At 43.7% G+C, this 14345-nt stretch overlaps 1 protein-coding gene across 1 annotated transcript; it reads right to left on the reverse strand.

Annotated features, from left to right (window-relative positions):
* Positions 1-8660: 8660 nt before the first annotated feature.
* On the reverse strand, positions 8661-10678 carry LOC119271829. Its single transcript, XM_037553495.1, has 7 exons — positions 10423-10678; positions 10225-10321; positions 10009-10136; positions 9590-9722; positions 9342-9511; positions 8882-9194; positions 8661-8726 (listed from the first exon to the last, which is right to left on the reverse strand). The coding sequence occupies exons 3-7, from the start codon at positions 10065-10067 to the stop codon at positions 8661-8663; spliced, it is 741 nt and encodes a 246-aa protein (XP_037409392.1). The 5' UTR covers positions 10068-10136; positions 10225-10321; positions 10423-10678.
* Positions 10679-14345: the final 3667 nt, after the last annotated feature.

Raw genomic sequence — 14345 nt, forward strand, 5'->3', positions numbered from 1 at the left:
GTGGACTTTGGTTGACTTGCCCGATGATCGGCAAGCCATAGAAAATAAATGGATCTTCAAGAGGAAGACAAACGCTGATTGTAATGTTACTATCTACAAAGCTAGACTTGTTGAAAAAGGTTTTTGACAAAAGTTCAAGGTGTTGACTACGATGAGATTTTCTCACTCGTAGCGATGCTTAAGTCTGTCTGAATCGCGTTAGCAAATTGCCACATTTTATGAAATCTGGCAAATGGATGTCAAAACTACATTCCTTAATGGATTTATTAAAGAAGAGTTGTATATGATGCAACCAGAAGGTTTTGTCGATCCTAAAGGTGATAACAAAAATTTGCAAGCTCCAGCGATCCATCTATGGACTGGTGCAAGCATCTCGGAGTTGTAATATACACTTTGATGAGTTGATCAAAGCATATAGTTTTATACAGACTTGAAGTGAAGCTTGTATTTACAAGAAAGTGAGTGGGAGCACTACATCATTTCTGATAAGTATATGTGAATGACATATTGTTGATCGGAAATAATGTAGAATTATCTGGAAAGCATAAAGGAGTATTTGAAAGGAGTTTTTTTAAAAGACCTCGGTGAAGCTGCTTACATATTGAGCATCAAGATCTATAGAGATAGATCAAGACGCTTGATAAGTTCTTTTTTCAATGAGTACATACCTTGATAAGATTTTGAGGTAGTTCAAAATGGAACAGTCAAAGAAAGAGTTCTTTCCTGTGTTACAAGGTGTGAAATTGAGTAAGACTCAAAGCCCGACCACGGCAGAAGATAGAAAGAGAATGAAAGTCATTCCCTATGCCTTAACCAAATATGTATTAGATCTATTGTATACCCTACACTGAGTTTGACAAGGGAGTACAATAGTGATCTAGGAGTAGATCACTAGACATCAGTCAAAAATTATCCTTAGTGGAATAAGGATATGTTTCTCGATTATGGAGGTGACAAAAGGTTCGTCGTAAAGGGTTACGTCGATGCAAGTTTTGACACTGATCCAGATGACTCTAAGTCCCAATCTGGATACATATTGAAAGTAGGAGGAATTAGCTAGAGTAGCTCCATGCAGAGCATTGTTGACATAGAAATTTTCAAAATACATACGGATCTGAATATGGCTGACCCGTTGACTGAACTTCTCTCACAAGCAAAACATGATCACACCTTAGTAATCTTTGGGTGTTAATCACAAGGCGATGTGAACTAAGATTACTGACTCTAGTAAACCCTTTTAGTGTTAATCACATGGTGATGTGAACTATTGGTGTTAAATCACATGGCAATGTGAACTAGATTATTGACTCTAGTGCAAGTGGGAGACTGAAGGAAATATGCCCTAGAGGCAATAATAAAGTTATTATTCATTTCCTTATTTCATGATAAATGTTTATTATCCATGCTAGAATTGTATTAACCGTAAATCTAGTATATGTGTGGATACGTAGACAAACAGAGTGTCACTAGTATGCCTCTACTTGCCTAGCTCGTTGAATCAAAGATGGTTAAGTTTCCTAGCCATAGACATGAGTTGTCATTTGATTAACGGGATCACATCATTAGAGAATGATGTGATTGACTTGACCCATTCCGTTAGCATAGCACTTGATCGTTTAGTATGTTGCTATTGCTTTCTTCATGACTTATACATGTTCCTATGACTATGAGATTATGCAACTCCCGGATACTGGAGGAACACTTTGTGTGCTACCAAACGTCACAACGTAACTGGGTGATTATAAAGGTTCTCTACAGGTGTCTCCGATGGTACTTGCTGAGTTGGCATAGATAGAGATTAGGATTTGTCACTCTGATTGTCGCAGAGGTATCTCTGGGCCCTCTCGGTAATGCACATCACTATAAGCCTTGCAAGCAATGTGACCAGTGAGTTAGTTGTGGGATGATGCATTACGGAACGAGTAAAGAGACTTGCCGGTAACGAGATTAAAGTAGGCATTGAGATACCGACGGTCGAATCTCGAGCAAGTAACATACCGATGAAAAAGGGAACAACATATGTTGTTATGCGGTTTGATCGATAAAAATCTTTGAGGGAGTCCTGGATTAGGGGGTCTCCGGACAGCCGGACTATATCCTTTGGTCGGACTGTTGGACTATGAAGATACAAGATTGAAGACTTCGTCTCGTGTCCGGATGGGACTCTCCTTGGCGTGGAAGCCAAGCTTGGAAATACGGATATGTAGATCTCCTCCCTTGTAACTGACTCTGTGTAACCCTAGCCCCCTCCGGTGTCTATATAAACCAGAGGGTTTTAGTCCGTAGGACAACAACAATCATACCATAGGCTAGCTTCTAGGGTTTAGCCTCTACGATCTCGTGGTAGATCAACTCTTGTAATACTCATATCATCAAGATCAATCAAGCAGGACGTAGGGTATTGCCTCCATCAAAAGGTCCCGAACCTGGGTAAACATCGTGTCCCCCGCCTCCTGCTACCATCCGCCTTAGATGCTCAGTTCGGGACCCCCTACCCGAGATACGCCGGTTTTGACATTGACAATCTTCATAGAATATGTAGGAACCAATACGAGCATCCAGGTTCCACTATTTGTTATTGACCGGAGATGAGTCTCGTTCATTTCTACATAGTTCCCGAACCCGTAGGGTCCGCACGCTTAACATTCTGTGATGATTTGTATTATGAGTTATGTGATTTGATGACCAAAGTTTGTTCGGAGTCCTGGATGAGATCAGGGACATGACGAGGAGTCTCGAAATGGTCAAGACGTAAAGATCGATATATTGGAAAGCTATATTCAGACATCGTAAAGGTTCCGAGTGATTCAGGTATTTTTCGGAGTACCGGAGAGTTACGGGAATTCGTATTGGGCCTTAATGAGCCATACGGGAAAGGAGAGAAATGCCTCAAGGGTGGCCGCGCCCCTTCCCCATGGACTGGTCTGAATTGGACTAGGGAAAGGGGGCGCCCCCTTCCTTCCTTCTCTTTCTCCTTCTCTCTTCCCTTTTTCCTATTCCATGTGGGAGGTGGAATCCTACTAGGACTAGGGAGTCCTAGTAGGACTCCACACTTTGGGCGCGCCCTATGAGGGCCGGCCTTCCTCCTCCCTCCATCCTTTATATACGTGGCTAGGGGGCACCCCATAGACACACAAGTTGATCATTGATCTCTTAGCAATGTGCGGTGCCCCCCTCCACCATAATCCACATCGGTCATATCGTAACGGTGCTTAGGCGAAGCCTTGTTCCAGTAGCATCATCATCACCATCATCATGCCATCGTGCTGACGAAGCACTCCCTCGACACTCTTCTGGATTGTGAGTTCATGGGACGTCACCGAGCCGAACGTGTGCAGATTGCGGAGGTGCCGTACTTTCGATACTAGGATCGGTCAATCGTGAAGACGTACGACTACATCAAACGCGTTGTCATAACGCTTCCGCTTACGGTCTACGAGGGTACGCGGACAACACTCTTCCCTTCTCCTTGCTATGCATCACCATGATCTTGCGTGTGCGTAGGAAATTTTCTAAAATTACTACGTTCCCCAACATTATGAACGTAGGAAATATCATCATCGGATGACGAAAGTCTCCCGGGGGAGTGCAGCTAGTGCAACGACGATCGAGGTCTGTGCGACAGGCCTCACCTGGACGAAGATCGGCGCTTCAGCATTAAGCTCCAGGAGACCTTCGATGTTGAAACGGTACGCAACGACGGAAAGTGTTTTTTCGTAATTAAGCATGACTTCAACTATTTCAACGTGTAATTTTTATCTTTTACAATTTGAGTAGCTTATCCCATGCCATGCAAGACACTATGTCTTGGAGAGGATGGATTTTGAAGACCATGAAAATTTCGAAACAAAGAAAATTCACCTAAGGACCCATCATGATGTGGATTTTGAAGTAAATATGTATAATTCTAAGAGCGTAAACCATTTTGGTTGCAAAAATTGGGAAGCACTTTGCAAGATTTATGGTTTTTATGAGGGTATGCTTGTCACCATGGATCTTGGTGATCCCGACATCAACCAAGACAATATGGACATTTGGGTCCTTGTTGATATGCTTCCAATTCTACCGCTATGTGAGTTTCTCAAACATAGTTATTAACTAATTTATATTATTCATTTCAAAATAGTTGACAACTTATTTCCATTGCCAGCTTATTTTCATTGTTCAAACAATGTGCGGAACATGGTAGATAGAACCTACTACATTGATGGCTCTGAGTTAACTTATCAGGAGAAAAATCATCTGGTCGCATTTTGTACTGATCTTGAGAATTACAATATCTATAATAAAACTCCTCCACATTATGGTCAATACGTGCCACTAGTGCATGTGTTGAACTATGGTAACATCTATGGAGATGCCATGGTAAGATTTTTTACTATTACGACATCTGTGCATCTTTTGCATAAATTCTTTTAAAACTTAACTATATTGCTAACTACTAAGTTATTACTATGTTTTTCAACAGAAAATCCCGGATGATTGTGTGCCTCATCTGATGTATCAAAATGGTCGCCTTGATGTTTTGAACATGCAGCCAGGTCATCCTACGAATCTCACCTGTCCATATCGGATTTCTAAAAGAAGTGGAGACATGAAAATCACAGAATGGAAAAAATGTATGGACAGTCGTAAGGAGGTTCTTGGAAGCAAAAGGAAGCGAAGCGCAAGAATTGGAGACAGGATGATCTCCATTCTCGATAATGGAGAGTCAGGGCCTATATTTTTTTATGCTATTTTACCTTAAAGAGGGTATTTAGGTCCTACCTTATACTGATGATCATGTGCTAAGAACAATTAAGTAGGGTTGGTTCGATGACTATGAGGATGATGATCGTATGACTTGTTATTAATAACGAGTAGAAGTTGTATGATGATGATTAGTAGGACTTGTTATTATGATGATGCATGATGCGAGCATGAAGAGTTATTATATATCGGTGGGTGAAATGAACATGGATTGAATTGAAGTGAAGGCAACATGCATGTGGTGCATGTTGAAAGTAGTATTAATCCAAACTTGATCAAGTTAGGATTAGTATTACTTTCGACATGCACCGCATATATGTTGCCTTCACTTCAATCTAAGCCATGCTTAGGCATATATAACAGTAGGCGTTGGTAAACCAAGCACGGAGATAAGAGAGGACACTTCTCTCTATTAGCTAGCTAACACCCTAAATTAATCCCCAAAACCACCCCCTTTCAAAAAAACAAAAACCTCAGCTCCTGCCAGCTACTGACGCGTGGATGCCTTTTGTTCCCGGTTGGTGCCACCAACCGGGACCAAAGGCCCTCCTGCATGGGCTCGCCGCAGCGGCCACATGGAGGCCCATATGTCCCGGTTGGTGTAAGAACCGGGACTAAAGGTGTAGGGCTTTAGTAACGACCCTTTAGTCCCGGTTCCCCAACCGGGACAAAATGGGCCTTACGAACCGGGACAAATGGCCATTTTTCTACTCGTGGTTGGTGATAATATGATGCAAGAGTTTTTATATTAATATGATAATGATTTTGATCATTGATTATCATGATGATTTGTTATTATGATCATGATTAGTTATTATATCATTGGTGGAAGGAAGGTGGATTAGATTCATGTGGATGGATCAAAAGTGACCAAAAGTTGAATTAGTATGTTCGTCATCCTAATTCAACTTTTGATTCATCCAAATGAATATAATCCATGTTTATTCCTCACAATGATATATTAATTCATCATGGACATAATGATATAACAACCTCTTAATTGGTACTGTATCAAAATTTGTATAACGGCGCATAAATACACTAAAAATTAAAAAAATTAAAAACAGAATACTAGTAGCGCTGGACAGGAAGCACGCTACTACTAGTTAGGTTAGCAGTAGGCGGCTTTGTTAAAAGTGCTGCAGCTATTAGCAGTAGCGCGTTGCTCCAACGCTCGCTACTGCTAACCTTAGCTGTAGCGCCGTAGCAGTAGTAGGCCCAAAACCAGCGCTACTGCTAGGCTTTTCCCTAGTAGTGATGCCACCAAATTTGGAACTATTGCTGATCAATGGTAGTTGTACTTGCGCAGTGCTATGTTTAGATCATACTAGTGATTGTTTGCAACTTCTATTCATCAGATGTGGTTGCCACAGATCAGAGCAATGGTCTGATTATGCTATGTTATAACACACATCGTCTTACCTGACAAGATCGTGAAGACAGAGTGGGATGTAGTCGGTGAAGGAGCGCATGTGGTGGTTGGCATCTAGGACTTGACCCTCACGACCCGGTGGAACAAAAGGGTGAACCTCCCTGCCTTGGTCGCTACGATGAGCCAGCCGCTTGGCCATGGACGCAGGCCGAGGATCAGCCACGAGGAGGGGGCACGAGAGCCGCTACGCTTCTACATCCATATCAAGGATGAGGATGATATCACCATGCTCGTCATCCCGCCCAAAGTTCAGGGCGGTGATGAACCAGTGACTGGTGCTGAAGTCTCCTCGCGTCGTCAGGCTGTCGACGAACAAGTGGTGCGAGTTCTGAGTGCAGGTGCATACCTTCTAGGACCAGATGGTCCTTGGGAGGGGCTAAAACTACTTCTGCCGCCACCACAAGATCGTCCCCGATGACCTCCTCGTCTTGCGGATCTCCGACCTTGGCCTGAAGGTGCATATCTACAACCAGAACAACTTCATCATGTGCAGGGTGCGCTGCCAAAGGCACATCCGCATCATGGAACATCAGTCTCAGCTTTTAGATCGTTAGTATGTTCGTCATTATGTCTAAACTTGTCGTGTTGTTAGTTTGAACCTGCCATTATGTTGATAGGATGCTGGTAAACTGTCCATGTTTTGCCCAGGGTTCAGCACCATGAGGTGGTGAGGGGCATGGGAATATGGGATGCCTGCTGCTTAAACTTATCTGCTAATGTGTTGTTCTTATCCCTATTTCAATGTTGTGTTTATGTCTATTTACTTTCTACTGTTATCTCTTGTGTTGCTTGCTATGAAGTGCTGCTAATATGGTGGTGGTAAGGTCACCACATTTGAAAGGGGTGTGCAGAACACATACGTGCACGCAGCCAAACGGCTGTGGTTTGCATCTGCTCACCTCTGAAGCACATAACAGACAACCAAACAGCCGATCCTAAAATGGTCATTGATGCAATGCGGGCAACCAAACAACTTGCATACATTGGTTTTTTTGCCAGTTTTTGCTTAGCCAGACTGAACTAGGTCCAGTATATAATGCAGGCAAATTGCATGCGACCAATCAAACACGCCCTATGTGTTTTTTTTTTTGCGAAAAACTTCCAATCTATGCATCTTCAATCATGTCAGTACAAAGAACATCAGAGGTAATAAAAATACAAACATATCTGTGGACCACCTAGCGACGACTATAAGCACTGGTGTGAGCCGAAGACGCACCACCATCATCGCCCTTCCTTTACCAAAGCAGACAAACCTTATTGTAGTAGACAGTCGGAAAGTCCTATGTGTTGTTGTGGTGTACACAACTACCATGGACGAGGTAGCGGTGTGGCAGCAACCTGAAGCAGTGAGATGATGTCTTTTCTTCCAGCGAAATCTTCTTCTGATTGATCGGCTAGTTCTGTTTGCGCAGACAATCAGAGAGGTGGATAGCAATATTTATCGTTGACATCAAGGTTGTATTCTCTCTGGGGTGAAAGTGAAAATTCTTGAGTCAACCTTTTGGCTATGGTTGGTATCTACACTGCACTGCAAACCGATTTTTCTTGAAGGTGTTATCTTGGAGTTGTACAACCTTGGTTAACTCACATGTGGCTCTTTTTCCCTGATAAAGGGCTCTTTTATTATCTCAATGTACCATCAAGCGGATACAAAGTATTATGAGTAACACCCGGCCTCTGCATAATTAGAATACATATAACCAAACCCAAAAAATCTGATAAAAAAGAAATGAAACAAAACTGACAAACCGGCAACAATAGAGTCCTATAGACCAATACTACGCCTATGTCAAAAGTTGCGCTCGATAAATCCATAAGTTATGCTGCCATCCATGTTGGGCATGTTGAGAAAACCTCCGTAGTCACCTGCTCCAACCGTGTACACACCACCTTAAACAACGGTTGGTACTCAGCAGTTGGTACTCCGTTCGTTGTAACTCACATTCTATTATTTAAAATCTGGACTATAGTTTGAAGATTCCGTAAAAGAAATATTAAAAAAAATCAAAACCCTGCAGACACCATGGATACATTCCATTATTTTCAAAAGGTTCGACTGATGGATTATGATTAACTCACATATGGTTTTTCTTTCTTTTTTCATGAGCCGATTTATTTGACAAACACTGTTTTTAATAATTAATAATATATAACTATGTGCAACGATGCAGAGGTTAGGAGTTCATCCTACCTTTTGAAATAATAGAATGTATCCATGGTGTCTGCAAGAGTCACTACTGTACTACTCCAGTATATTGACATATGCTGGCCCAAGGATGAGCATTCCCAGTAATCTGAACAAGGTGACTTCCACATAATATTTACATGAGATTTCTTATAAGGGATTTTTTACAAAGTTTTAGAATTAAGGCAGAGCGAAAGAACAGATACTTGGCATGATTACCGCCAATGTAGCAGATTCCATTCTTGTGAAACGAAGAGCTGCTGCCGAGAGCCTGAGAGTCAGGGAAAGGAGTCATTCTGCACCTGCCTCATCTTCCGTCTTCAGTTCGGTTTCTGGCTTGAGGATCAACATCTTCTCCTGAAATCAATGGGCAAGGAAAACTGATTGGATCAAGAGTCAAGACGCTGGATAGAGCTTACCTGCAGTTCAATGTACTTGCAGCAAAACAAAAAAACAGACATTTTCGCCCGTTGGTTTACATGTGTCAAAAATAAATGTCAAGCATGTCTTACCTCCATAAGTTGTGAGTTGCAACTAGACACTGTCGACTGAACTGACCCACCGTGCTGCACTAGTGTCAACTCATTGTCGTTCAGGATCCACTTCACAACGAAGCTTGAGCTCCAGTCGTCCATGGCAACTTGGAAGGTGTGGGTCGAGCCGCGAACATATGAGAATGCAGCTGGCACGGTGCACCCGCCATCACCGGTGATCTCTTTGAAAAGTTCTTCTGCCGTGACACCGATCAGTTGCTGCGCCTCCTCGGCAAAGATCACCAAGTTCATGGTTCCAGTGTCATCTTCCACCACTGCATTTAGCTTGTACCTTGCATGCCGAAAAACACCAGCATGGTAATTACTAACTACTCCCTCCGTAAAGAAATATAAGAGTGTTTAGATCACTACAAAGTACTGATGTCTGAACTAAGCAACAATGAGGCACTAGCAGCACATGAGTCTTCAAGATTCTCACCATAAAACCGGCCTCTTGCGCTTCTTGTTAACCGGATCGCATTGGCTGCACCAGAATTCACTTCCGTCCCTGCTGACCGTCTTCCTGCAGTGAAAGCATCCACGATAACACCAATCTTTGGTGCAGTCTATCTCTTTCAGGATGGCTCTGCACAAAAATCGGCTATTCTCCTGCAGTAGACCCAGAACATAATTAGGCTGTCAGTGCACAAAGCCCATATGCAGTCAATGAGAGCAGCACCGTCTTACCGATAACTTGAATGGATCAAGGCTTTGCAGCTGTTTGATTGTTCTCCAGCTACTTTGTAACTCCTGAGTTGGATCAACAGGGCTTTCTGGCTGAGACTGGAGGTGTACTATGGGGATTTTTGGATGATGCCACCTGCACACAAACAAATAAGTAAGCCCTCACTAATGTGGATTAGAGTAGATCAATCACCATTTCCAAGAATAAACAGTAGAGGCCACTCAATTCACGCGGAATTGCTGTCCCTCTGGTATTTCCAAATCTAGGTAGTACTTTGAAGCTGATAAAGAGCAAACTATATATCCTTTTCCTAAACCGAACAGTGTTACCATGTTTCATGTCAATGAAACAAAAACAGTAATATGGTAGAATCAGACGGTAGAAAATGATAAATAGATGAAAGGGTGAATCAGGGACTGACCCTTGTAGTGGCAAACACGCATCCCGGCAAACACGGCAGCGACAGGGTCTTGTCGGCATTTCTTGCGAATCTCCGCATAAAAATCATGACCCAGCTTTCCATATAGTGTGACATACAGTTCCTTTCCACTGTAAAATGATAATTGCAAAAGCTAAAGCGGTACCATAGAATGACAAAGATATGAAAGGATTAACCAAGTTATGTAACTTATGTTACCTGAAATCCTCAATCCGTAAGCTGCAAAATTCTATCATCCGCAATTTCTTTGGGGTCCTTTCTATGCCCCAAACTTCGACTACTTGGCCAACAATATCTGCAACGTTTATGTCAGCACATGTCAGACACAAATTCAGAATTTGCAGATATTGATGTGGCAAGGCTAACGATTGCACTTTCAGCTTCCCAAACATTTACCTGTCAATAAGCTAATCTTGCGGTCCCTAGAAGGAACATCAACAAAGTCAACAAAATCAAAGCAGTGGAGAGGTATCGCGTCGACATCTCCATCGATCTCGTCGACCACCGTATCTGCTTCAATGTGCATCTTGAAGGGGTTCCTACAGGTCATATATTTCCCCTCGCTTGGCCAAACCACAAAATTTGACAGCGAATAGACCTTCCCTTCAGCTAGCCTCTCTTCGAAACGCTTTATATCTTTTGGTTTTACATGGGCTTGCATAGTTCCACCCTACAAGTGAAAGGAAAAGAAGGATCATTGTGTGGACAAATTTCAGAGGGTGCTACTCCCTCCGTCCGAAAAAACTTGTCCCAAGCTTGTTCCTCAAATGGATGTATCTAGCACTTGATGCTAGATACATCCATTTGAGGGACAAGCTTTTTCGGAGGATGGAGTACAACGGTAGCAGGTGTTGTCAAGCATCATCAAGTAGGAAATATTTCGTCACCTTGCTGTCAATGAGAAGGCTGTCAAGGCCGAACACGGTGCCGTTGTTTGGGTTGAAGGACACCCACATCCGTGAGACGCGCACCCGGACTCTGCGCCTGTAATCCGATGACAAGTTCAACTGAGACAGTGGGGTGAACCCATCCTCAACCTCACCCATTTTGGCCTTGAACTGAAGGTCTACATATGTGGAGACAAAAATAAATGAGCAGATCTGTGAGCAATATTTGTCCATTAGTCAACCCCAACGGCTGCACAACAGACTTCAGAATGTGCAGCAATAATTTTCACACTGAAGCAGAAAGCCTGAAGCCCTGTTGATTTAACATGGGCTCCTCACCTTATTTGGGGTGAAACTTGTTCCCCCTTTCATGCAAACATTGGTAAGTAGTGATTTTCAATCAATTGCTCAGTTCTGGTGTGTATGAAAAATGGTTAATCTGGATTCCAATACTACTCTGGTGTGTATGAAAAAGAAAATGATTCACATGATTTTTAATGAGCGAATATATGTAGTTATAAAATCAAAAGAAAAATATATGTAGATGTCAGGATGATACGGCGCGCAGCAAACAGAAGTACTTTCCAAGCGGTGGGAAAAAGACTATGATTTAAGGTGAAAAAACTCAACCCCGTGGAATCAATCTTGAACCTATCGAAGAACTGGAAAGTGGTATTCAAGCAAAACAGAATCCGGAGAAGGGCTACAAAAAGTAACGGAGACCTAAGCTTGCTTACCTCAGGATTCAGGAAGCTATGCTTTCCTCTGCTTTCCCAAGAACACGGCTTGGACCAAATCAAAGAATGAGGAGCAGACGAGGAAAGAGGAGGAGGTGGTGAGAAGAATATGATGAGATGGGCGGTGCACAGTGCGCCACTGTGTAGACTGCAGAGTGATGTGAAGCTAGTGCAACGTGTAGAAGTTGTACTGATCTCTGCTCACTTCTTTTTTTTATCTCCAGCCTATACAATCGTACTACTCCTATATCTTAATCGGTATAAGTAATTTTTCTTTATAAAATTGTATGCAAACACAAAAGATATTCACCTCGTTGTAATTAATTATTCATCTGATACAAATAAAATGTAGTGTCTGTTTGTAGAGTTAAGACAAAATGTAAGATCTCCATGAAAAAAAGACAAAATGTGAGATCTAGGAAGTAAGAGCATCTGCAACTGGACTTTATAAATCCAGCCCCTCAAACGCCCGCGGACGCGTCTGCGGACACTGACCAGGCACGCCTCAAATTAGTCACTTTGCATCCGCCTTTCTCAAGTTTCATTCCCTAGATCCATACAAAGCATGTAAAAGGAATCATACGTACTACATCTACTTACTACCTTAGTTACTCTTCGTCGTCGGAGATGCCCACGACGACGGCGCCAGATGCCAACTAGATGGGCGGGTAGGAGGGCTCCGGCTCATCCTCATCCTACTCGACCTCATCCATGTAGGCGAACATGTCCGTCTACTCCGCGGCCTCTTGCGCCTCCATCTCCTGCCGGCGACGGCGTCTTGCCTCCGCAGCCGACTCCGATCGGAGGGAATCAAGGATGGCCTGCTGCTCCGCCTGCAGATCCCCGTCGCCGGCGTCCCCCACATCCCCTCCTCCTCCTCCGAATCCACTGCATCCGGAGGTAGCCCCACGGCGATTTAGGCTTCACCTAGCCCGGATCTGCTCAAGGAGCACGAACCGGTGCTCCAGCGTCAAGAAGGCTCGCTCCTCATCCGGCGGCGTGGGGATATGGCTACTAGGCGGACGGGTGGAGTGAAAAGTAGCGGCGACGGCGGACAGGAGAAGGAAAATATGGATGGATGGTAGGGTTTCGGTGCGTCGATCGACATAAATAGTCGGGCAATGCACTACCGGCCCGCCGGAGCTGCGCCATGCGGCGCCACCAGTCTGACGAAGGAGACGAGCTTCGGAGCACCGGGTTTAAGGGCGTTTTCGGCTGGGACCCCTTTGTCAGTCCGACGTGGCTGGCGTGCCCGGACACACCCATATCCGTCCCATATTTAGGCTGGATATGGAGGTGCCGGCCAGCTCAGGCGTTTGAGGGCTGTTTGAGAAGTCCGTTTGAATCAAAAAATCATGACCGGGCAGTGACTGGGCGGCTCACCAGAGCGTATTAGCCGGGTTTGAGAGGTCCGGTTGTAGATGCTCTAATGTCGGACCGATGGTTGTCATCTTTTAATGCAAACCAAGACATCATTAGAGATGGGTGAGAAATAACAAAACCGATAAAAAAAACTGTTAAACATATGGATATTTACCGTGCTATAACATGTAAATGCGGTATATTTCGTGCAAAAAAATATTATGTCAAGTTCAGTACAAAAAAGAAACAAAAATGATCTTGTGCACCCTGTGCAAAATTGTGTTCAGAAAACACGGTTTCTATGTACCATGTGCGAATATATGATTTTATACGCTTACACAACACAATGTAAAAGGAGAACAAGTAACATAGGTACTACTAGTATTTTTACGTGAAAGAGAGGAAAATATATCTTGAGTAGGTGTACTCTTTATACAGGCAAGACGTGTAGGCAAAACCAGCTAGCGTGTCGATGTGGCAAGACTAGATTGACACATCTTCTAGTACAGTGGTAAGTTATACTCTAGGCTAAGTAATGAATCCTGTTTGGTAGTACTTGTCGTACAGTGACTAGTACAGCCAGTTGAAGACGATAGTACAAGATGTGTTCATCCAAAACAAATATCTTCAAGCACTAGACTATGATGCACTAAATCAGACTTTCCAGGAGAAACTATTAGCACAGTCATTTAAACCTAACTATTGTCATTTAAGCCAAGAAAATTCATGACATTTTCTTGACATAAACAAAATTAATCAAGTTTAAATCTTCGCCGGAGTCCATGTCCAAGTCCTTATTGTTTCCCATGTCCGACATTTTCGCTGGCTGTGAGCTCTTGGAAGTGAAGCTGCGGATCAACGTCGAGGAAGAGTAAGACATGGGATATAGAAATGCCCACATGGGACACGAAAGTCTCCGTCTCTCATATCCTACTCTTACTTGTTGGAGCCTGCCGCTTGGACATCGCTGGTGAAGGTGAGGTCCATGATGGATGTGGACCGGATGGCCTCGTGGTCGTAGCGGCTCGACACCAGTGTTCCCATCCTCAATCGCCCACGCCACTAGCGGCGCTTCTGCGTCTAAGTGCGTCATGACCACGTTGTAGTCGGCATGAGCACCGCTGCTCGGCGACGAAGTTCGGGTTCTCCGCGGCCATGGCCGCCAGGGCCTTCTCGCTCGTGAACTCGTTGTAGATTTGACGAGGAAGGTGAGATTATAGTGTTACTCCTCCTGCGCGTGCCGCAACGCCGACACCGGATGCTCCTCCGTCATGATAGCGTTGAAGTTCTATTGCGCCTGCCCCATGGTGAAGCCGACATGGACCAGTATAGG

Source organism: Triticum dicoccoides, chromosome 3A, assembly GCF_002162155.2.
Source record: "Triticum dicoccoides isolate Atlit2015 ecotype Zavitan chromosome 3A, WEW_v2.0, whole genome shotgun sequence".
NCBI classification, from domain to species: domain Eukaryota; kingdom Viridiplantae; phylum Streptophyta; class Magnoliopsida; order Poales; family Poaceae; genus Triticum; species Triticum dicoccoides.